At 42.1% G+C, this 24212-nt stretch overlaps 1 protein-coding gene across 1 annotated transcript in view; it reads left to right on the top strand.

The window, feature by feature from the left end:
• Positions 1-16046, top strand: part of FA2H (fatty acid 2-hydroxylase) — a 756208-nt gene extending 740162 nt beyond the window's left edge. Inside the window, exon 7 of the mRNA XM_085637797.1 lies at positions 10315-16046. Within this exon, the coding sequence (XP_085493923.1) occupies positions 10315-10391 (77 nt within the window). The 3' untranslated portion in view covers positions 10392-16046. The remainder of the gene's footprint in view (positions 1-10314) is intronic.
• The last annotated feature ends 8166 nt before the right edge of the window (positions 16047-24212 follow it).

Raw genomic sequence — 24212 nt, 5'->3', positions numbered from 1 at the left:
TTCGTAGTTCGGCTGATTTTAGAGGAATATTTGTACGTTTCAAAAATGGACACTTAGAAACTTTTCTGGTGAAAACCACACAATGGATTCCTATGGAATCCAATACAAGTTACTAGTAAGTACGCTTACAATTAGTTTTCAGGGTCAGTGCTGGGCAAAAATATGCAGCCCTGGGTTCTCTCCTGATAACAGGTGAGTAAATCGGAATTCGTAGTTCGGCTGATTTTAGAGGAATATTTGTAAGTTTCAAAAATGGACACTTAGAAACTTTTCTGGTGAAAACCACACAATGGATTCCTATGGAAGGAAATACAAGTTACTAGTAAGTACGCTTAGAATTACTTTTCAGGGTCAGTGCTGGGCTAACAGATGCATCCCTGGGTTCTCTCCTGATAACAGGTGAGTACATTGGAATTCGTAGTTCAGCTGATTTTAGAGGAATATTTGTATGTTTCAAAAATGGACACTTAGAAACTTTTCTGGTGAAAACCACACAATGGATTCCTATGGAAGGAAATACAAGTTACTGGTAAGTACGCTTAGAATTACTTTTCAGAGTCAGTGTTGGGCTAAAAGATCCAGCCCTGGGTTCTCTTCTGATAACAGGTGAGTAAATCAGAATTCGTAGTTCGGCTGATTTTAGAGGAATATTTGTACAATGGTGAAGGAAGGGGGCGGGGCCTGAGGTGACGTGTGCAAACACGCCCTGTGACGCATTTTAAGTTGGGGAATTAATTCCTCTTCAATCCAGAGGTCCCCTGGGGGGCAACTAGCCCACCAGGTACCTCCAGTATGCGCCAGGGAGCTGCGTTGCAGAGAGGTGTTCAGAGGCCACTCCCCTTTTTACAACACTCTGCGACGCAGCTCTGTGGCGCTTACTGGAGGTACCTGGTGGGCTAGTTGGCCCCTAGGGGACCTCTGGATTGAAGAGGAATTAATTCCCCAACTTAAAACGCGCCACAGGGCGTGTTTGCACACATATCACCTCAGGCCCCGCCCCCAACCTTCACCACTGTGCAAACGCGCCCCGTGGCGTGTTTTAAGTTGGGGGATTAAGTCCCCTTGAATCCTGAGGTCCCCTGGCCGCCAACTAGCCCACCAGGTACCTCCAGTATGCGCCAGGGAGCTGCATTGCAGAGAGGTGTTCAGAGGCCACGCCCCTTTTTACAACACTCTGCAAAGCAGCTCCGTGGCGCTTACTGGAGGTACCTGGTGGGCTAGTTGGCCCCTAGGGGATGTCATCAGTGATGTCATCAGTGATGTCACTGACCATGTCATGAGTGATGTAATATGTGACGTCATCAGCAGTACATTGCGGGGGCGCAAGTTATAGTTAGCTGAACTAACTATAACAGGGGAATTTCTAGGGTTTTGTATGGGGGAAATGTCCAGCTAACTATAACGCCCCTGAACCCTTCGGTTTTTTCAGTGAATTTCAAAGGTTTTTTAAATGCCAATTCCTAACTATAACGTGCATGAAACCTATGTTTTTTTCAGTGAAATTCAAAGGTTTTTTAAATGCTAATTCCTATCTATAACGTATCTCTAAAGATATCATGTTTTCATTGGATTCCTATATTTTTCAATTTCAGTGTGTCAATTTCATTAATTATGTTTTTTTTAAAATTCTTTTTTATCACCATGTTTAAAATTTATTTATTTAATTCTTTTAAAAAATAAAAAATATTATTTGTTTTTATTGGGTTTTTCAAACATATTTTTTTTATATTTTTTAAAATGTTTCTTTAACTATATGTTCAAAACTTTATTTTACATATTTTTTTTTCAAAGTTTTTGGATCCGCGCACCGTTCTCGCTCCCTACGCGGAAGCAGCCGTTGGGTACATGTTTAGTGCGCAATCACAATGCGACAGGTACGCGACTCCCAGCCTATACGTGACACGTTCGATATACGTAACGCGACATTTATGCGCTTCTGCGATGCGTCATCAGCGTCTATGACGCGGTAGGTGCGCGGATCCCGCGAAATATTTAACATTTAAAAAAACATATATATATGTATTTCATGTGAATATTAATTGAAGACAAACTCTAAACTAGTCTTAAAACCAATATATTTTTACATCTAATCCTATAATTTTTTTAAATTCAATTTCGCGGATGCTCGCTGTGTGCGTGCTGCGTAAGCGCAGGGTGCGCGGATCCCATGTGACATGCAAAAAAAGAGATTTGATTGGTTCATTACACTTCCTGTTCTAACTATTGAAAGACCCCACCCAATTCAATCATTCGTCTTTGACCTTCTTTGGAGGAGCATCTCTTTGCAGAGAAGAAGATGTTTTAGACTAAGTTTACACTTAGCTCTAACTTTTTTCAACTAAAAATGGCTTCAGGGCAGCAGGCATCACCTGCATCTCCTCATACATCTGAGGATGAATTTTTGGATGAGGCACCACGCAAAGAACGTTTTTCTTCAGTGGTGTGAAAATTTTTTACTTTTCCCTAGGGGCAGAATAAGACCAATGCCACCTTGGTCACATGCAAGATTTGCAAAAGAGTGCTGTCGCGAGGGGATCCTAACAAGAAATACTCGTGCGGCACGGCTAGTATGATGAAGCACATAAGGACCCTTCATCCAAACAATCTTGCACGAGAAGAGTGCAAACTGATGAGAAACACTCCTGATCCTGCGCTTTCCACCTCATCGCAGCCGAGCACTTCAAGAGTGCATCCATCAGCCCAAAATTTGGACATCCGTCCTCAATTTCAATATTTTAAAGTGCTCTGCAGTAAGTGCAATGCGACTTTGTGCTACGGTGAGCAGTCGATCGATGTGATCTGCCGCCGGCAAGAAAGTCACATTTGATAGGTTTTTTTTTTATTGTTCCCTGAAGTTCATTGTTTGGTTCCTCCTGTTTTGGGTTTTTTTTTTTTTTTTTAAGAAAAAACAAAAAAAATTAAAAATTGTTCAGAAAACCCCCCAAAAAATATAAAAGAAGAAAGAAGAAAAAAAAAGTTCTTGTAAGAACTAACTTTCCTGGTTTAAAAAAAGAGCTAAATTTCTTTGTTAGTGTGTGAAAGTTTAGATGAATGTATGTGTAGTACGTAATTGACTGAATGAATGCATTAGTAGCGTATGGTGAATGTATAAGTGCAGAACTATGAGGAAGTGCTGCAGCTTCACACAGTAACCTCTTTAACTGCAGTGTGCTGTAGTACTTCCGAAGCACAGGGATGCAACATATGTACATAAATATGTTGCAAATCTATGCTTCTCTCTGCACGGCTGCTTAAACTGCAGCCATGTGGTGACACAGGCACCCTTGCACCATAGTGCAAGGATATCTGTGTCATGTGCTGTTTGTTTTTGTGCAGGAAGACACACCTTCCTGCACAAAAACAATCAGTAAAGGCATTTTTCTCCTTCAATGTATGCTGAGCATTGTAGCATGCATTGAAGATATACAAATGTGGAGAAATGAAAACAATTCTCCTTGTTGTGCTTTCCTACACCAATTTTAGAATGGTGCAGCATTCACACACATATCGAAATTTATAATTTCTGACCAATCTAGACATGTGTCTTGTTCTATGAGTATTCAGTGCAATCATGCACAACAACACTTATAGAACACCCTTTCAACGCAAACTGGTGTGCATAATGAGGTTGTATTTACATGGAGTATAAAAAGTGCACAGAGTGCCTTTTCCTCTCTTTATTAATATGAAAGAGTGTCTTGCGCAATAACTATGTTACAAAAAGTGACATATTTCCAGTTTTAAAATTGCTTTAGAATGATAGAAGGTCAGCACAGAGTTTTGTCTGCAAAGATATTCAAAGAAGAATGATTGAAATGATTGCCATCCTTCAATAGCTACAATGGGAAATATTATGAACCCCTCAAATCTCTTTTTTTGCAGGTCACATGATATCTGATTATGGTCAGATTTCAAAACTACATAGGTATAAACAGAGTGTTTTTAGAAACGTGTTTCAACTTTGTAGCTTCTTGCAGACCTCCTCATGCTGCATATTGAGACTTAGTTAAACTTACCTTCACAGTAATAGGAATAAAAAATGGTATACATTTTATTCATTCATTCATTCATTGCAATCTAAATTCATATAAATTTCTTATTTTTAAATTTGGATCTGTGAAAGAAAAGGAAAAAAAAATTATAACATGTAATAATACATTCTTTACAACACAGCATAATTTCCACAAAGTAATTTGTTTACCTTTTTTGCCGTTCTCAGAATATATTTAATTTCACTAAAAATAGTGATTTCAATCGTACTCATCACTTAACAGCGGGCAAAAAAAAAACAATCAGAAAGATTGTTAAAAAAACAACAACATGCTATTCTCAGCAAAATACCACAAGATACAAATCACAGATATATAAAATGCTTACGGCTAACAAAATTATATAAGTTTAACTTACAAAAACTGTAAATGTTGTCGCTTTAAAATATTCACCGAATCTAAGGATGAATTTTTGGAGGAGGCACCACGCCCACAACGTTTGTCTTCAGTGCCGTGGAAATTTTTTACTTTTCCTGAGGGGCAAACAAAGATCAATGCCACCTTGGTCACGTGCTAGATTTGCAAAAGAGTTCTGTTGCGAGGGCATCCTAACAAGAAATACTCGCACGGCAAGTATGATGAAACACCGAAGGACCCTTCATCTAAACAATCTTGCACTAGAAGAGTGCAAATGGATGAGAAACACTCCTATTCTGTATCTGTAAAAAAGAATCACAAATAAATGTATTTTAATAACTTTCAAATTTATACTATTCCATTACTGTACAAACACATTTTATATAAAAACTGACTAAGAAACTATAACCCTGAACCACAAGTGTGACGATGGTTAAAACACTACATGCATAGTGCATACTACTTTGAAGCAGTTCATGCCCTAAAGCCTACCTCACTAAAAGACTACATGCTAACTGACTGAATAATTACACTACTATAAGGAGACACACTGGGTGAGTAACAGGGTGTTTGCTAGAAGTGTATGAATACTGACTGGGGAATTGAAGGTGTGAAAGACAACTGTATAGGTGGTTAGAGGCCTGCATGCATAGTGAATAGGCATTTGAAGCAGTCTATGTGCTAAGGCCTGGCTCACTGCATGAGTACTTGGGAACTGCCGGAATGATTAGAGTACAGCAAAGAGAGTGCCTGGGTGAATTTATAAGTGGTTGGCTTTTGACACAGTGAATGGATTAGTACTTGGTACTGAATGGGTCACTAGAGGAGTGCAAAGGGAGTGACAGGATGTTTGCTGGACTGTATGGATACTGACTAGGGAATTGAAGATTTGAAAGACAAGTGTATAGTATGTAAGAAGACTGCATGCATACTGCATAGACATTTGAAGCAGTCTATGTGGTAATGTATGGTTCACAACATGAGTACTTGGAAACTGACTAAATCATCAGACTACTGCTAGGACAGTGCCTGGGTAAAACTTTAACATTTTCAGTTCTGGCACAGTGAAGAGTATAGTACATGGTACTGCACTTTAGTGTCAAACCCTGACTCATTTTATCAATGCATAAGCAAAGAATGGCTTCTAAAGCTACTAAAACTTGACAACATGACCGGTTTTAAAACAGTTATCTGTCAGCAAATACACAATGTTACCAAATGCTTCTATCACAATCCTTACCCAAATGCACACAGACTCACAGTGTGATTCTAGACAAGAACCACTATACCTAGGAGTTTACCAAAAATCATTCACTACTGTGGAAGTGATAAGGGAGCTGCACACAATACATATTTCAGAACTGCACTTTTGTGTCAAAGCCTGACTCATTTAATCAAAGCATAATCAAAAACTGCCTTCTAATGCTACTAAAACTTGACAACAAGACAGGTTTAAAACAGTTATCTGTCAGTACATGATGTTACCAAGTGCTTCTCTCACAGTGGTTCCCAAATGCACACAGACTCACAGTGTGATTCTAGACAAGCAACACTATCCTTAGCAGCTTACCAAAACACATTTCTTCATCTAGAAGGAGTACTACATTTTAGTATAGAAACATAACTCATTTCACAAATTCATAAACAATGACTGGTTTCTAATTCTACCAAAATATAAAAACAGCACAGTTATCTGTCTGCAAACACATGAATGCTTATCACAGAATGGTTTCTACATGCACACACACTGTCAATAAGATTGTAGAGAAAAAAAGTACTCCCTACACTTTAGCAGGAGAAATACATTAGTCTGATTAAAATCAAAATAGTCTACATACATCCCCTCACAATTAAATAACTCACCTTTTTGTAGATTAAGAAGTATATCAGTCACGCACCAGATTTTCTTTTACAGAATCTCTGCACTGTGCACCTCTCAGCAAAAACAAAGAATGGTAAAGTTTCCCTTTCATTTTCCACACATATACATGTAAACATCAAATCACAATCCTTCACACAAATTCAAAAGCAAACACACATTTCTATTGGTTAAACATTTCAACCCTCTCCAAATGAAATACATTTCAACCCTTCCCCCAATCTTCCTTCTGCCTGTTACCATAGAAACAGGTCATGGAACACTGCACTGAGCACACAGGTCACAAGTTCAGCACACAATGTTGCTAAACAAGACAGCAAGTGTGCTTGACTTTTCAACATATCAGCTTATCATATATAATGTTCCTTACAATCAGTTTTTGTTAACCAATAAGAATAATGCCTTTAAAAAACAGAAATATACACCCTACCTTTCAGTGTAGAAAGTTGTCATACAACCAATGATTTCTTGTCTTTTTTCAATTTCTTTTTCCTTGGATCCGCGCACCCAACGCGAGAGAATCCGTGCACCCAACGCGATAGGATGCGCGCACCGTGCGCGCATATCGCCGTTTAAAAAAAAAAAAAAAGGGATCCCCAGACCCCCTAAGCACCTCTAGAGGGTCAGAGTATTTCCACTCTGCCCCCTTTATATGTTTTACACACTTATTCCCCTTGCTTCTTCAGTCTCGCCGCCAAAATGGCCGCCAACAGTTCCTGGTTTTGAATGTAGACAGACACTCGACAGCCAGTTAGCATTCAGCGCGCGATCGGGAGGGTGCGCGATCGGATCGAGGAGGTTGCGCTTACGGTGCGGGTAAGGTGCGCGGATCCTCCCCGGCCATAGATATATATGTACTTTTAACTCTAATTTTTCGTAACACGTTACGCTCGCGCGCCACCTTACGCAGTTAGTGCCGTGCACGCACGGTGGGCACGCGGTGCGCTACGAAGGGACACCTTCCTGCACAAAAACAATCACCTCCTTCTATCTTTGCTGCAGAATGTAGCATGTATTTAAAGAGGCAAAAACGAGGAGAAATAAAAATATTTCTCATTGTTGCGCCTCCCTACGCCTCACCCGGGGAGGGTAGGTTTCTCACGCATTCCCAAGTTTACAAAATGGGTATGCGGCAGAATACATGGGTGTTGCGTGGGAACACCCACAACAAGACCCCTGGAATTCCCCTTTCACGCAAAGTGATGCGTAAAAAGGGGCCATATTTACAAGTCCCTGAAAAGCCGCTCAGGGTGGCTTTGCATGCCTTGTAAATATGGAGCAGCACACTACGCTGCCGGTGTGCCAAAAAACGTTATGCACCGGCTGTGCAAGGGGCTTGTAAATAAGCCCCATAATATTTAAGAAGTACTCCGGGGTCCCCACACATGGTCTAGACTATTCTTATCTAGCCGCATTTAAAAAACTCCTAAAAACATGACTTTTCAATCCGTAGATTTCTACCAAACTGGATCTATGTGGTCTGCTGGAGTACCAAGAGACCCCATGTGGGTGATTTGCGTGCTTTACAAATATCTATAAAATATAACATAACATGTTCAGTGCTTATGACTTTGGTTATTTCCCTGAAAGAGAACTAGGATTACAAGTAAGCAGTTCATCCTGCTCCTTGTGTTTTTTCACATTCTGCAGCACAAATAGAAAGAGGAAAATGCTTCAGAGGATTGTTTTTGTGCTGGAAAGTTGCCTGCGTGGCGCCAGCGCAAGGAAAGGATAGGAATGAGCATATAATGTTAAATACGGCACATTCTTGCACTTTACCTTTCATGCAGCGCAGCGAGGTGGCTTGCTGTGCTGCGTGAAATAATGGTAAATATGCCCCTTAATCTGGATGTTCAGAGCTTCACTTTTCAGAAAGTTACTAAACTGCTGAATGAGGTGGACAGATCCTCCACTTTGTTGTTGTGATTTTGGTGTAAACAAAATAGTAAATAGATAAAAAAGAAAAGGAAGATGTGCTGAAAATAAAGAGAAGCTGGTAGACCGAAAACGTATGACGTAAGAAGAAGGGATAGGAAAGCCAACCAAAGTTGGACTGTACTGGAAAAAAGTTGAAAAAGAAAAATGTTTTGATGAGAGAACTTTTTAAACAGCAAGCGTTGGAGAGTAGTATGTGTAGGGGTAGTCAATGAGGCTTTTGTGAGAGCAGTAAAATCAGGCAATAGTGGAGGCAGATTTAAGGTAGTTGGAAGTTGTCAATATGGACGTCTGAACAAGAGGAGGCAGAGGAACAGCCAAGCATGAACATGTTTAGGCTCATAAAGAGTAGAAAATGCTGTAGGGGAGGAAAAGAGGAGCAGGAACTGCTCAGGATGGAATGCCATGTAGGATGAGGTTAGAAAACTGTTGGAGAAACCGGGTAGGCAGTGGAAATGTAAACCAAGCCTTCTGATAGTCAAGCATCTCCACTCTTGCGACAGTTTTGTCACCTGAAATCTGATGCTGAAAAGACCAGACCCTGATTCCAGTTTTAACAAGAGAAGCCAGGGGACCAACACCTTCCAAACCCTCTGTTGCAGACCTGGCCCGCCCGTACAGATCTGGTGTCTGCCAAGATGCACATTATCAGTCCTCGAGCAGGTTTCTTGGCATGGCCTGATAAACAAAGCTACCTAAATGTAAATAATATTATACTTTTAAGAATGATAACAATATTCTGCAAATTCACTCCAACGAAATTGACAGCCTTAACTTAGTTAAGTTGCCTTCTAGGCATCATAGTGCTTGGGTCTTTAAATCACGATAAAGAACAAATAGATTGATCTTTGCAATGTGATATTATCTTGGACGAGGTGAGGGCTGATACTGGAGGGTATTTTTCAATTGACATTTCAGATATACATTCCCCAGGTCGGAGAAAAGAGCATTTTCAAGATTTGTTTCTAATCACAAAAGACCAGTTTTAGAGTTTGGCAGATAGGGTACTCTGTCACAAACGTGGGGGTGGGGCCATCTGCAGCCAGAGGTTACAGTCTGACTCCCCCCCCCCCCCCCCCCCATATCCCTTCTGAATCTTCTTGGATACCGCCCTAATCCCCTCATGGTACTGAACCCAGGTCAAACCACCAACATGAATCTGTGCTTTCCTTATTATGTCCAACCTCACACACCTCTCCAGACAACACTCAAAGTATACATTTCCATGAATTATGAACGTCCAATTAAGAGTGGGGCCTTGGGCCTCCTCATGACTCAGCCTCTTCCGCTCTTGGGACCCTTCTTTCGCCCTAACCTCATTATGTAAAAGCATCAGTACCTCAATATAGTCCCTATTCCAAATCTTCTCTACTGTCACCACTATCAAGTGACCCCCATAGTTTGATAGCTCATTGTAAGGCAACCTTAGACCCTCCTCCTTTTACAATGCCCCTCACCCCTAACCCCAGATCCGCCTTCAATGGTCCCTTGCTTTCCAATACTATTCATTGAACCCTGGATGCATTATTTAGTCACGGGAGAAAGCCCAAGCAACTAAGTTTCCATTTTATGCCTTTTATATGTTTTTTTGCTAAAAAATTATTTTAAATGAATGCTTGTAAACGTTTCTTGGCACTGTGGAATATTACCCGATTACTCCTCGTAGGAGTCAGATTCTCAGTGGGACTGTTTCAGCCATGTTACAAAACCCATGTCAGCTCATAGCTTCCAGTGGTTTGTAGGTCTTGGAAGAGATAATATATTTTGAGTACTTATTACCTCTGCCGAACAAGGTCAGTTTAGGGCACTGTATGTTCCAGCTATGCCTGATCCTTGTCTGTCGTTCTTCTAACAGTGATCCTGTTTACTCATCCTTCACCATTGAAAATGTAATTTCAGGTTTTCACATGAAGCAGAAAATAATTATTTCAAGTGTTGGTAAGATGAAGGAATCTAAGAACTGAAAGCGTTTTTCCAAATGTCAGGGAGAGAGGGGAAATGGAAGGGAAATTGTAGATGTTTATAGAAAATGGAGAGAGAATAAACATTATTCCAGTAATTCTGTTTTCTTTCTCCCACCTCCTTTGTCTCCAGGTTTTGGGATCACCAGCACTCTCTGGGACCGCCCCTTCAATACATTAATCCCAGAGGACACTGAGAAGAAGCAATAATCTTCCCTTGGATCTCATTGGCCCTGTGCCCTAGCCACGTAATCCGCTGGACCAAAACATAAGCCCCTTTGGAGATGCCATCTTTAATGCACAACTCTCTACATTCAAGGATGGCGCTCCCACCAAGCAGAAAACAAATGTAGAATTCTAACTGTGTATTGGGGCAGTTAGTGAAGAGGAGAATTTAAAGTGAAAACATAACAAGGAATTCACTGACGCCAGCGAGTCGTCACAACTTTGTTTTGGAATTAAGATCCGGCTGTATCCACATCACCACCATTGAACAGACTTTGGTCTTCTCGACTAATAAATTGTGGGCGGTTTTGTAATATTGTTTCTCAAGTGATGCATGATTGGTTGTTGCCATCCAATGACTGAAACGCAGTATAGGCCTCTTTGATTAGCTGCCCAGGTCACAAGTATGTGATTTTTTGGGGCACCAGAAGGCAATATGATTTGACAAAGGAATACTGCTCATTTACATAAACAAAATCAGTGCCCATTCTGTGATTTAACAAAACTCTGAACCATTATCCAGCAAGTATTGCAGTTTAAGAGCATAAACATACTTTTTTTAAATTGAGTGAAACAGAAAAGTGGGTAGGACAGGACACAATGCATTCTGGTACATAATTGTAATGGAAGTACCCACTACCCTCTGCATCAGTTTATGGCGATGGCAGGCACACATCTATCTTTGCCAGACTATTTCACCAGATTCAAAGGTGCAGGCGTGGAACCAGTGAGTTCCAACAACTCATCACATGTCTAAAGGCCTCATTGGACCGTGTAGTCTAATACTCACTAGTACCCTAACATCTTTCTCAAGAATAAATCCTGATTCTTCACCAAATACTGAAAGTTCGTATTTCAAACTAACATGAACACAAATATGGAAGGTATCTTCATACATTTTATTTAGTGGTCTCGATGTGATGTAACAACGCTGGAGACAAAGATGGTGCCGGGTAGCGTGTTCTAAAAGCAGGAACGTTTTACCCTTCCTCCCAAGGAGATTTTCAATTAGATTTTACAGTTTAGAAACATCTTGGGAATGGCAGGGCCGGAATTAAAAAAATTACACATACATTGTTATCTCATGCTTGGGATGGCTTCCATGTGCGATGATGAGGCCGCTAGATGTCTGTGATAGTCATCCTATGCCAAGGATGCCCATAACAAGCCAAGGCATTGTGTTCCCGGCACAGACGCTGTTCTACCTGCACTGGCAATGACTACGCATGGGATGACCATTGCAAGCCAACGGTTGGCACTGTGTTCCTGGGGGAGCCACCATTATCCCTGTGCTGGCAATGCCTACGCCTGGGATGTCAACAAAAATGCCAAAGAAGGCTATCGGATGCCAACACTATGCCAAAACTAATATTATGCCAAAGATTGCCACCGATAGGACAAGGATAACAACCACTATGCCTGACAGGACCATCTTAATGCCAGGGATGGGTATTGTAATGCCAATGATGCCAACAATATTCCAAGGATAGCTACCTCATGCCAGTGTTGGGCACCATAATGCTGTGGTTGCCCACAGTGTGCCAGTGATGGCCACTCTCTGTCAAGGAAACTATTACACCAAGGATGGCCAACTTTATATCATGGATAAATGTAAATGTAAATTGATACTTGTATAGCGCACTACTCACCCGCAAGGGTCTCAAGGCGCTTGTACGAATACCGCTGTGGAACCCATCCTGGCTTTCCCTGTGAGGCGTCCACTCCTGGGCACCCCCAAGGTGGAGGCCAGGCATCCTTAGCGTTGTGGGGGCCGTTGTGGAGATTAAGCAAGCTATTGCCCAGAGTTGCAGAGTGGGACTCCATGATTGGAATGGCACCGAGGCGAGAATGATCAGGTCCGTGGAATTTTTTAGCCCAAGACCCGCCGAGGCGGGGAATTGAACCCTGGTCCCGGGCTAGACCTCTGCATGAGGGTCTGCCGCTCTAATCATTGAGCCACACTTCTCCACCATTGTCTCTGAGATGGGCACCTCTACTGCTCCAGTTGTCACAATGGTGGCATAAATGCCCTCAGAATGCTAAGGCTGCAAGTACTATGCAGTGATCTGCATTTTGCCAGAGTCCGCCGTTAAAATGCCATGACATGTACCATTTGCTAGAAATGGTTACCACGTGACAGGGTCACAATTGTGTCCAAAATATATTGTAAGGAGGAAGAGGTGGCCACCATGCCAAGAATGGCAACGTAATGCCAAGGACGTCCAGGATTTGCTAAGGACGTTCACCATATGCTCGGGTTCTCATTATGCAAGTGACAGGCGCACCTAGTCTTGGGTGACCACTGAAATGCTGGGAGCAACTTCCACAGAACACAGGAGCATTACCCCGATCACCCACAGCCATGAATGTGCTATCTACACTCAAATACGCTAACAGGCCTATTTTAATCACAGGTTTACAATGCGTCCTCAGAGATTCAATAAAGCCTAAAGTCAATGTTTGCTTGGTTTAACTAGCATAACTTGTCACAAATGATTCATATGCTGTTAGATTTTCCCTTTTCTGTTGAAAATGTTTTCTCCGAAGTCAGTAAACATATATATAATTCGCTTCTGCCTGCTATAGAAGAAACAAATGCCCACGAACTGAAAACTAACCAGTTTGGGCATCTCAAGAGCTTCTTGCAGCGAAACAATAATCGGTGAGAAAGAAACAAACCTCTCAAACTGCCTGTGTGTGCGGTTTGTGCGGTTATTCAAGGACCTCTCAAAGGGGTATTACTAATATTTCCTGCAATGCAATGCAGCAAGAGAACCTGGTGGCTGCGTTGTGTGAACGGGCGACAGCAGAAATTAGCCACATCTACTAAGATATAGCGCATTTCTAATGCCTTCTAGGGCTGGCACACTTGTGGCAGCCTAGTGCTAACGCAGGCACGCTTATGCCATGGTGCAAGGGTGCCTGCATTGTAAGCAGGATTGTTTTTGTGCATGAAGGGGAAATAAAGAAGTTTCTCCTTGTTATGCCTCAGTCATGGAGGTGCAGCATTTTGCCGCAATGCCAGGTTTCCTGACTTCATAAATTTTGGATTCTGTCAAAAACCAATGGTGGAAACGTGTGAACACCCACACTCCACCCTCTGAACACCTCCCTGCCGCAAAGTAATGCAAGGCAGTGCATACGATATGCGAAGCCTTGTGTTACTTCTGATTCACTAAACCACAGAGTCACACAAGGTGGCTTAGTAAGTACCATTTAAGGGCTTCGATAACTCGCATCAACCAAGGGCAACACAAGCTCTTAGTAAATATGCCCCAAAGTGTACAGACAATGAATTATACAAGTTTATCAGATTGATCTGTGGAGCACATTTGGGCATTTCTTTGTAGCCCAATTTTGCTGCACAAATGGATTAAAATAATGGGTACATTTCAGCTGTTAAGCATTTTGAAAATTTGATTTCCCACCCCACCAGCAGGACTTTATTAAATTGAACACTGTGTCCACTTTAAGCACAGTGTAACTTATATTCCACTTTGGCCCAAAAATATGTGTGTTACAGTCGTCTCATGGCGGGAGAGGAAGAATGGCCGTTTAAGTATCTTCAACGTCACCTGATTTTCATCAAATGATGATTGTCAAATAGGATTGCCAATTCCTCATTACAGATGAGTTGGTGATCTCTTCTAAGCACTGTTTACAGCCACTTTCTCATGAATTAGTAATGATAGGAAATATTCTGAATAGTTATAAAGTAACAAAAAGGTAATAATTCTGATACTCCACCCTCAGTCAGGATCTCGCTCTCCTAGCGCTGTGATATCCAGTTCGGATGAATGTTGCGTTTACAAACAAATAAATAAATAAATAGTACCAGTTATTATAAATACAGCATGATAACGTATAAGCACTTTCTATTTCACAAATATGTAAAAGTAAAAAAAATGGAAGATCACAGTTGCCCTGCAAAACCTGCATATAATTAGACCAAAATGGCGTATTTCCATTAGGTTGTAAATGTACCAGAATGCACTGCGAGTCACGTATTTTAAATTTAAAAGGCTGCTTGCCACATCTCTGTGTTGGAAATTATATGAACTACTTTCTTATCACTCACTGTCAGGGTCAGGAACGGTTTGTGGGTAAATGTCTTGAGCGTGTTGGCTGGAATCATCTTTGTAGGTTCAGTGTTGCAGGAAATCAGCCTTGAACTTTTCAGGCAGCATCTGCACTATGCAGTTACAGGCATGGCTTGCTCACTAATGCATCCAGCTAACTTGGATCGAATGCTCACTAGTTGTGACAAGGTGGTTCGCACCTCACAAGCCATCCACTTGCAGGGCTGTGGTCACAATGCACAGTGGGCGATGGCAGCATAGAAACATCCCTTCTCCATAAGCATATCCAACATCCATCGCAGTTTTCTTTGCAACTTTGAGGTGTGTTTTGAGCAACAGTTAGTTCAGCCAGTGTTTCCCCCCAGACCTTCCAAAATTCCTGTCTTGTGCCACTATGGTGGCCTCTCGGCCAACAATATATGCTTGTTTCTTGGGATTTCCATTTTTAAGGGTGGAGACCATGTGGATTAAAATATTGTATTGATGGAATCTGGACAACTTGATCATAAGCATTTGTGAATAATGACAGTATAAGCAGTGGATGGACCTCCAAGCCTAGGTTTTGCTATGGTCCTATGAAGGCTGCTTTTTAATGTGTTTGTACCTTACTCTAACCTGGCCACTTGACAATCTGTAGAATACAGCATGACCAGTGTTATAGTAGGTCTGATTTAGAACAGGAGCGAGCAATAATCATTGAATGCTGTCAATAGGATGTCAGTGGTTGGCGATTGTGTCACCGGAGGGAGATGAAACCACTGAATCTCCAGGGCAAATTCTAGAGAGGACTGCATTATTTGTGTAATTGCGGGCATTGAGTGGAACAAAGAAACAGAGGCCGGTACTGTAAAGTTGTGTTCCTTTTCCCGGGATCCTGCTGTGGCCATATACAACGGTCCGTGAAACCAGTGCATGTGCCCAGTGCGTGAAGCTGGGGCCCTCCTTTGGAGGATTCCATCAAAAGGAGCCAGGACAGCTGAACTACTTTTGTCAAGTGAATGGGGAGACAATGTTGTCTTCATTTAGTGCATGGTTTATGGGGAAAGTTGAGTGGATGAACTTGAATGATGTTTAAATATATTGTCACCGATGCAGTGCAACGACTGCGGTCGAGGGGTCGCTAAAACACATTCCTTTTACACAACATTGTATTTAAATCTTAAAAATGTATTTCACCACCAAGGAAATTGAGCAGACAGGAAACGAGTAATGACAAGGTCCTGAGGTGGCTGACATGACCTAACCCCGACTACAACCTAATGACAATTGGTTCCAACCTCCGGTTCTAGTAAACCGCTATTTCTATGACGTATGGGAGAAACGCTGCATATTTAAAACAGTGCACACCATATGAAGTGGTTAGGAGTGTACTGTAAATGATTCACTTCCAGATTCTAAAAACTACCACCTCTAAAGGCTTTGTAATGTAAATAAAAATAATTTATTATGGTTTCAAAGCTCTTTTCTCACCGTCAGACTGAAAGATATAAATAATGTACCTTGGCATCCTTGTCAAACAATGTGAAAACAATAATGAATAAAACTGTATAATTTAAATGTGCTCCTTGTTTGAGATGTGTTTTTGAGTTATAGACCCTGGTTGAGTGAGGCGGATCTATATCCCGGGGAAAATCTGGCCAGTAAAACAGCAGAAGTCTGGGCTGCAAGTGTATCCTCCGCCCATTCCCCGGTGTCCTACCAATACAGGGAGCATTGGATGCCTTCAGCCTCTTCTCCGCCAAGTCATTGTAGTATTGCTTTCATATTTGTGGGCTTGGATGTTGCATTGTGTGTGCAGAAGTAGTCCCTGTCCAAGGTCTACCTATGGTGGCGTTAGTCCCAGGAAATGACAGCAGTGGAACAAGGATTTGCGAATGACAGCCGTGCGGACAGCCTTTTGTGCTTAGTAGAGGTGTCTGACTCCAACTAGCAACAAGGCAGGGGCCACTTCTACTAGCATCGTAAGGCCTCAGCACACTACCACTCCTCTCAATGCGCTACCACCCCATCCGCAAACTATCATCTCACGCACCACATGATAACTATGGCCCCAAAATTTCAGGTCCTCCCCGGCACTGCATAACCACCCCATTAGCTCAATAACATTGCATATAATAATGTACTAAAATTCCCTTCCCAAGAACCCCACAATGGTGCATTACTGACCAAAGAACTACTCTTCCGCGTCATCATTGCACTACTCTAAAAACTGTGCTAACATCCCTGATTATCACACTTTTACCTTCATTACATTACTGCCGGCCACGAGCATTAAAAAAAATCCCCATCCCTGTACTGCCGCTCCATTGCATACCCGAGTGCAAAGTTTCGTGCTACCGCCCGCAACCATATATATTTCATTTAATCTATCACCTCTTTAAAGCAGCATGTGCAATCAAGCAACCCTACACAATTTTCACACACTTCTGCAATCCAGAATGCGGGTAAATGAAAGGGCCCTGGGGTTAGGGACTGTTCCCTCTGTTGTCCAATTTTTGGGAAGTTCTCAGTTCTCAGTTTGGTCTTTATTTCGATATTTTCAATCATAAAAGACACACCAACACACACAAAACATTTGAACTTATAGTTCTTTTAAAGACAAGCATTGAGATAAAACTTTTGTTAAGAATATAAGAATAAATATACAAAAAATGTAAAAGCATTAAAAATTAACATTTGATGATAGTACACAAGTTATTCCAGCAGTTTTCACGTAAAATCACAGCATAACATATGGGTTTTTAAAACAGAATTGATGTACATTAAACTCCACATGATATATGAAAGCCACTAGCACCTTACTGCTGAGCAGGGACAACTATAACCTGCAGGTTGTTTCTTCGAGTATCTCACATCCAGCTCAAAAACTTTGCCATTGCTACTACTATGTCTTTGCGAGTATCTGTTTTCAAAATAGGAAGTACTGTTTTGCATGATCTTGTACCAAGATTTGAACAAATCGGCTTGAGCCATTTATATCTTGTGCGCTTATATGCAGGACATGCAAACAGTATGTGCAGAATGGACTCATCCATCAGTGGGCACGAGGAGCACTTAATATCAGTTGCATTCCGCCATTTGGACGTAAACGTTTTTATGAAGAGAGAGCCAACTCTAAATTGGTGATACAATTTCCTGTCACATGGTCTGGTAATAAAATCCCAGTAAGCTTCAGACCTGATTTCATACTTATGCTCCAGAAAACTGCCTATCAGAGAGGTATTGTTCACCAATGACATAGACTTAAAAGTGACCATATTCCAGTAGATTGCTTTATAATCATTTTTTGATGGAAACAAATTACCTACTGGATCCTCCCACAAATGGCTAAGCCCCATATCAACCAATGAGCACTTAATCTTTTGTAGTCACTTGATTTTACATGACGTGTCTACTTCTCTTAGGTATTTTGGTGCATTTGCGTATGGTAATAGCTCCGGAGTGGTCCAAAGCCTTTTCCAATACACTAGGGGTCTAAAGCGGGCAATCTCCTCAAGTGCATTGCAACCCAAATCTAGGAGTAGTGGTTTTAGGGGGGGTCGATTGAGGAAGACCAGTTAAGGATCTCAGGAATTTATTTTGAGCTAGAACTAGGGGAGTTAAATTTTCGAAGCCCCATAGCTCTGCACCATAGAGTCTCGATGCCCTGATCTTTCCATTATAGATCATTATCGCGGGCCCTACCGGTTTGGTATGGGAGAGTCGATGCTATTTCAATAGGGCTCCTGCAAGTTGGTTATGCCTAAGGGCCAATAAATCTATCTGGGGTATCCAATTTAACCTCTTACCCAGAGTGACACCCAGATATGTAAAGGTGTCAGTTTGTTCCAGAGGAGCCTTATTTAACAAGACCTTCCCTCTTCCTGGGGAAACCGATCTAACTGAGCCCGCCGAGAAATTAGAAGCCTTTATTACTGCTTTTGATGCAACCATACCATTTAAACAGAGTGCAGTTACTAGACGAAACTCTAGTCCTTGGTATACAGAGGAGCTTAAGAAGGAAAAAGCTAATTGTAGGCGCCTTGATAGAATTTGGAGAGTTAATAAGGAATGTCAATCCAGACTCCTGTTTAGACAGTCCTTGGCCACTTACCATCTAAATCTGAAAATAGCAAGACGCTCTTTGACTATCAAACAGATAGAACAAGCCAGTAATTCTTCTAAAGTTTTGTTCTCTATAGTCAAAGATTTTTCCTCTCCCAGAGTCTGCGCCCAAAAACCTATTGAATCTCAGAACCTCTGTAATTCCTTGGCTTTGTTTTTTAAGGATAAGATATTCACAATTTATACTAATTTTTCTTCAGAAATGTCATCGACTCCAGATCTATTGTCCGAACCAAATGTTGGAGCCCCAACGGTTAAGGGTTTTTTGGAGCACTTTGAATTAACAACCACTGATGAGATCATAAAGGGCCTGTCCAAGGCAAACTCAGGCTCCCCTAATGACCTATGTCCCCCAAGAACCATGGCCTTTTTAGCCACTAGCTGTGCTCCTGCCGTTAGAGACATTCTCAACTCTTCTCTAATTACAGGCACCATCCCTACGGCTTGGAAAGAGGCATCTGTCCGTCCTATTCTGAAAAAGCCCTCAGCGGACCCAACTATTTTTTCCAATTACCGTCCCATCTCCCTTTTACCACTTTTGGGTAAATTGTTGGAAGGTTTTGTAAATAAACAACTTTGTTCTTACCTTGAACAAAATGAAATTCTAGATCCCTCACAATCGGGCTTTCGAAAAGGATTCAGTACAGAAAGAGCTGTGCTGGCAGTAACTGATTCACTTAGACGAACAGTTGATGCAGGGGGTGCAGTAATACTGATCCTTCTAGATCTCTCCGCAGCTTTTGATACCATCTCGCATACTAAGCTTGCGGAGAGACTAGTTTCGGGGGGCATTAAAGGAATGGCTCTGAAATGGCTAAAACATTTCCTGGCGCATAGATCCCAAACAGTTATCCTGGGTCCCTATTCCTCGCCAAAGATGCCCTTGAAGAGAGGTGTCCCGCAAGGCTCTTGTTTGAGCCCAACCCTCTTCAATATGTACATGTCTCCTCTGGCAAGAATAGCTGAACAGTTGGGTTTCGAGATCATCTCTTACGCAGATGATACGCAGCTCTTGTTCAATATCGGGAGTAACTTAGAGGAGGAAAAAATTCGCTTTGCAAATGGTCTGGAGACAATATATGATTGGATGACGGCAAACTTCCTACAACTAAACCCAGACAAATCAGAGATTATGTTACTGGGTAAAGCAACCGATGCCTGGTCAAGCGATTGGTGGCCAACTAAACTGGGCTCTGCCCCCACCCCAAAAATCTCAGTCAATGACCTGGGCATAAAAATTGACAGGGCACTGTCTATGAAAGAACATATCGTGTCCACATCTGCATCCTGCTACTATAGCCTTCGGCTTTTTCGGAAAATCCTCCCTTATATGCCTACCTACCATCGCAGAACTCTGGTACAAGCCCTGGTCACCAGTCGGTTGGATTATGGCAATGCATTGATGGCAGAAGTAGGCGAGACCCACCTAGCTAAGCTGCAGGTAGTCCAGAACACAGCTGCAAGGATGATCTTGAATCAACCTACAGGCACCCCCTCTCGACCACTACTTAGAGAACTCCACTGGCTAACAGTGAAAAAGAGAGCTTTCTTTAAGATCTGCTGCTTCACCTATTCTGCTCTTAACAATAGTGGACCTCTCTATTTACAAAAAAAACTTTTTAAATATTGTCCCGCAAGGAATCTCAGATCTAGCTCTCAGGGTCTTCTGCAGGTCCCCCGTTTCCGTCTTTCTCGGTCAGGGGGCAGATCTTTCTCTTATTTGGCCCCAAAATATTGGAACCAGCTCCCGTTTGCTCTGCGAGCAACGCCCAGATATGAATTTTTCAAGAAAAAGCTTAAAGCTTTTTTGTTCTGAACTTGCTCCTAGTCTTTTCTGCTGGTTTTCTTTTGTCTAAGTTGTTGGTCTACTAGGCAGCGCCGAGATGCCCCAGGGTGAGTTGAGCGCTTTATAAACACAATAACATAACATAACATAACATAAATATATCAGCAGGGATGCAATCCAGGCCGGGGGCCCTTCCGGTAGGGGCTGCATCCAAAGCTATTTCAATTTTCCTTATCCCAAAGGTTAGTAAGGTGTCAGAAACTATTTCAGGATAATTTATGAGAGTGTCTTATGTAGCAGCAAATTGGGCCTGATAATGCGACACCCATTGATCTGGAGCTACATTGTTAACTGGAACTGGCCTAATTTCGCCGCATCCCCATTTTACTGTCTGCCAAAATTTCTGCATGTTCTTCATATTACTTGCCTGCCAAAGATCATTCCATCTTTGTTCATCAAAAGCCTTTTTGGCCATGCATTGGGCTTTTTTATACGCTGTGCGATCGATTCTAACCTCCTGTGCTGTTTTCGTCCTAATGGCTTGGGAGAGATGTTCGTATGCAACTCTACAGGCTGAGTCATACCACTTTGCTGACTTTTGAATTTTTCGACTACTAGATTTATTATTCTTAATAAAACTTTCAGCTTAGCGAACAGCTCCTCGTGTGCCTTCGTAAAGACAGTGACAGTATCACCCTGAATCTCTAGGGATGAGATAGCTGTTAGTGTATTTTCCACTGCTGACTTTATCTGGTCAAGAATATTATCATTTTCTAGTAGCCCTTCCCATTTTATTCTGTGCATATCATTTGTCATAATTGCATCTGCAGTCACTATGTCATTCTGCTCCGTCTGTGGTTCCAGTCCCCTTACCTCTAGGGTTAACAATAAGGGGTTGTGATCACTCTCGGTTCTTTGTAGGATCTTCATGTCCACAAGCCGGGGCCTTAATTCTAAATTAATAAGAAAGTAATCTATTCGACTGCTTCTTATCCCATTATTATATGTGTGCTGTCCTTCAGTGTCTGACAACGACCTCCCGTTTACAGCCCTTATGCCCTTCTCTAGGCATAAGCTTTTTAGCTGAAGTGCTGCCTCGGTCCACTTCTTAATTTGAGGCAGCATAAGCAGTGGGATACCCCAATTGGAATCCTCATCACTACTAAGGCCAAAATCTTCATAGCCAAGGGGCTCAAAGGTACAGTTAAAATCGCATGCGATTACCATGTGATTTTTCACCCTGTGTGCATCGATAAAATTATCTAATTGGGAGACAGTGGTTGATAATTTCCCACCCGCCATCCCTCTCGCATACACATTGATCACTACTATGTCTGGTTCGGGTTTTGATCAAATTTTAACGGCCAGTATATCTTGGCAATCTGTTAATAACTCCTCAACCTGGTATTCAGAGTGTTGCCTTACCCAGATAATGAGCCCCCCAGAGGGTCTCCCTTTTTGTCTGGTGATGGGCGATTTGCAAAAGGTCAGGTAGCCTGGACGAAAGATCGGGTTCTTTGACCAAGTTTCCTGAAAAGCACAAATATCATGCTCCTCTATGAAGAAGGACCAGTCTGATGACACAATCTTAGATGGTAGGCCGGCAATGTTCCAAGAAATGATAGCTAGTGAGGAACTAGCCGACCTGCCATTTAATAGAGGGATTATCTGGTTCTCCCTACTCTTCAAATAATTGGGATGGGTTATCTGTAATCCTTGGTTTGTGTCGAGGGCTAGTGTCGTATTGACTGGGACTATTCTCTGTAGGGTTTTGGAGGACTGACTGCAGTCAGTCGCATTCTTCTAGGTCTGTTAGCGGGGTGAATCTGTTAGCAAGACTTAGGTCTGTAAATCTTGGAAGACTTCTTGGGGTTCTCCATATCTGTCTTGCCACATGTAGAGGGCCACTCCTTGACAAAATTTGGGAGTGAGGTCTATAGAAGAAACCTAGTGGCAGCACAGTGATCTTATCTTGGTGACTATCTAAGTTATTTCCCAGATAATCCAAAAGAAGTCAAACAATAGACCCATTATTAAAGTTTACGACCACACAATCCCCTCCCAATACTATCCTAGTGGGCCCTATCCAGGCAGTTCTTCTAGCCATAATCATTTGATCTTGTAAGTCCCCTTCCGGAACCCTTACACCCATCAGTCGCTGACCCAACCAATGCATAACCTTGAACATTAATTGAACTGTAGATTTGGCCTGTCCCTCCCGTAATAATGGCACATTCCCCAGGACCACCACCAAGGGAGCAGCTACAGGAGGCAGGTGTAAGGTCTGAACTCCTGCAGTACAAGTACCATTATCCGATTTTCCATGCTTCCTGGAAATTCCTGGGCCGCTCTTCCCTGATGGTAAGCTATCATGCCCTACTGGTGCACTGTTAGAATTAAAATTGACCTTTAGTGTATTGATTATGTCTGTCACTGAGTTGGAAACCTTGTCGCCCAGTAGACTCTCGTTAAATTGGGCGAATTCGATAGACGTATTGAGTGTCTCAGAATTGTCCTCAGCCATAGCCGTGACTGTGCTAGTAACTATGGAGAGAGTCTTCCTTAAAGGTACAGGTTTCTTAGCAGGTGGCTTACTAGGTTTGTCTACAGGAGCGGGTTTACTTGTCACATGTGTGAGCTGGGGATTTCCATTTGGTATTGACATTAACGTTGGCTTTGCTTTAACCAGTAGACCCTCAAGTACGCGAAAATTGGACTTAGCCTGGGATTCAAAGCTGTTTAATCTTTCTTCGATCCGACTCAGTCTTTCTGTAATGGGGTTTAAGGATGTGAGTACTAGATTTTCCAGACTCATCTACATGGCCTCGTTTGTGACAGGGCACAGGGCACGTGATGGATCCGGATTCAGTATACCTACATTTATTGGGGCTCCTTCATCTGTAGTAGTTGTGTCTGTTGTACCCCCCTCCGCTTTTGTTCATCCTGGTTGATTTTGCAGTTTTCGGTCTCTGCGGGCCCCCTCCCCTCTTTCTTTTTACTGCGGGGTCTGGGATCAAGCCTAAGCCTGAGGGTTTTCTTAGGCCCATAGCCCTATTGGAAGTTTGCTGTGTAGCACAAATCACGACAGACTAGTTGGTATTTCCGGGATCCTGTCAGAGTCTGGTGTGAGATCAATCACCTTGTTTATACATAATCCGTGGTTGGGGATAGTGTTGGAAGCCTTACCACCCAGAGAAGATCTTTTGTGCGGTAGGGGTTCGAGGGATAAGCGACGCTCCGTTCTTTCGATCTCATATGCAAGAACAGAGGTAGCTCTAGTGAGGAATTGATCAAGTGTCCCCACAATGTAACAATAATGAATGTAAACATTTCCAGATAGATATACGTTATCTAAATAGGCACCATAGGTATATAAATGCACCTAAAAACCTTTTTTTTTTTTTTTTTTTAAATGAGACAAACCTCATGAGAAAGGAAAACAAACACTGTGCCAAACACAGATAAAAAACATTGTTAGCCTGCAGGCTGCATTGTAATACAATACCATAGAGACTGAAAATCCTTGTACAGATAAAAACTGGCACTGTGCCTTTAAGGCAGCTCTGATCCCAAGATCCCATCATGCCTCAGGGGTGACAGTTGGGTCAGTTGTTCTTTGCGGGACCCGTAGGTCGAGACACAAGGATATACTTCTCTCAGATTTAAGAATAGAATCCTCTCATTTGCCTGGGGAGGCGGGTGGGTTGCTTATGACTTTGATGAGGATACCCCTGGAAGAGAACTAGGATTACAGGTAAGTAACTTATCCTTCTCTTCCAGGGGATCCCCATCAATAGTCATAAGCACTGAATAGAATAGCGAGCCCACCTTCCACCT

This window comes from Triturus cristatus, chromosome 12, assembly GCF_964204655.1.
Source record: "Triturus cristatus chromosome 12, aTriCri1.1, whole genome shotgun sequence".
NCBI lineage: Eukaryota > Metazoa > Chordata > Amphibia > Caudata > Salamandridae > Triturus > Triturus cristatus.
Note: the sequence above shows the minus strand (reverse complement) of the source record. Positions and strands in the feature narration are given on the sequence as shown.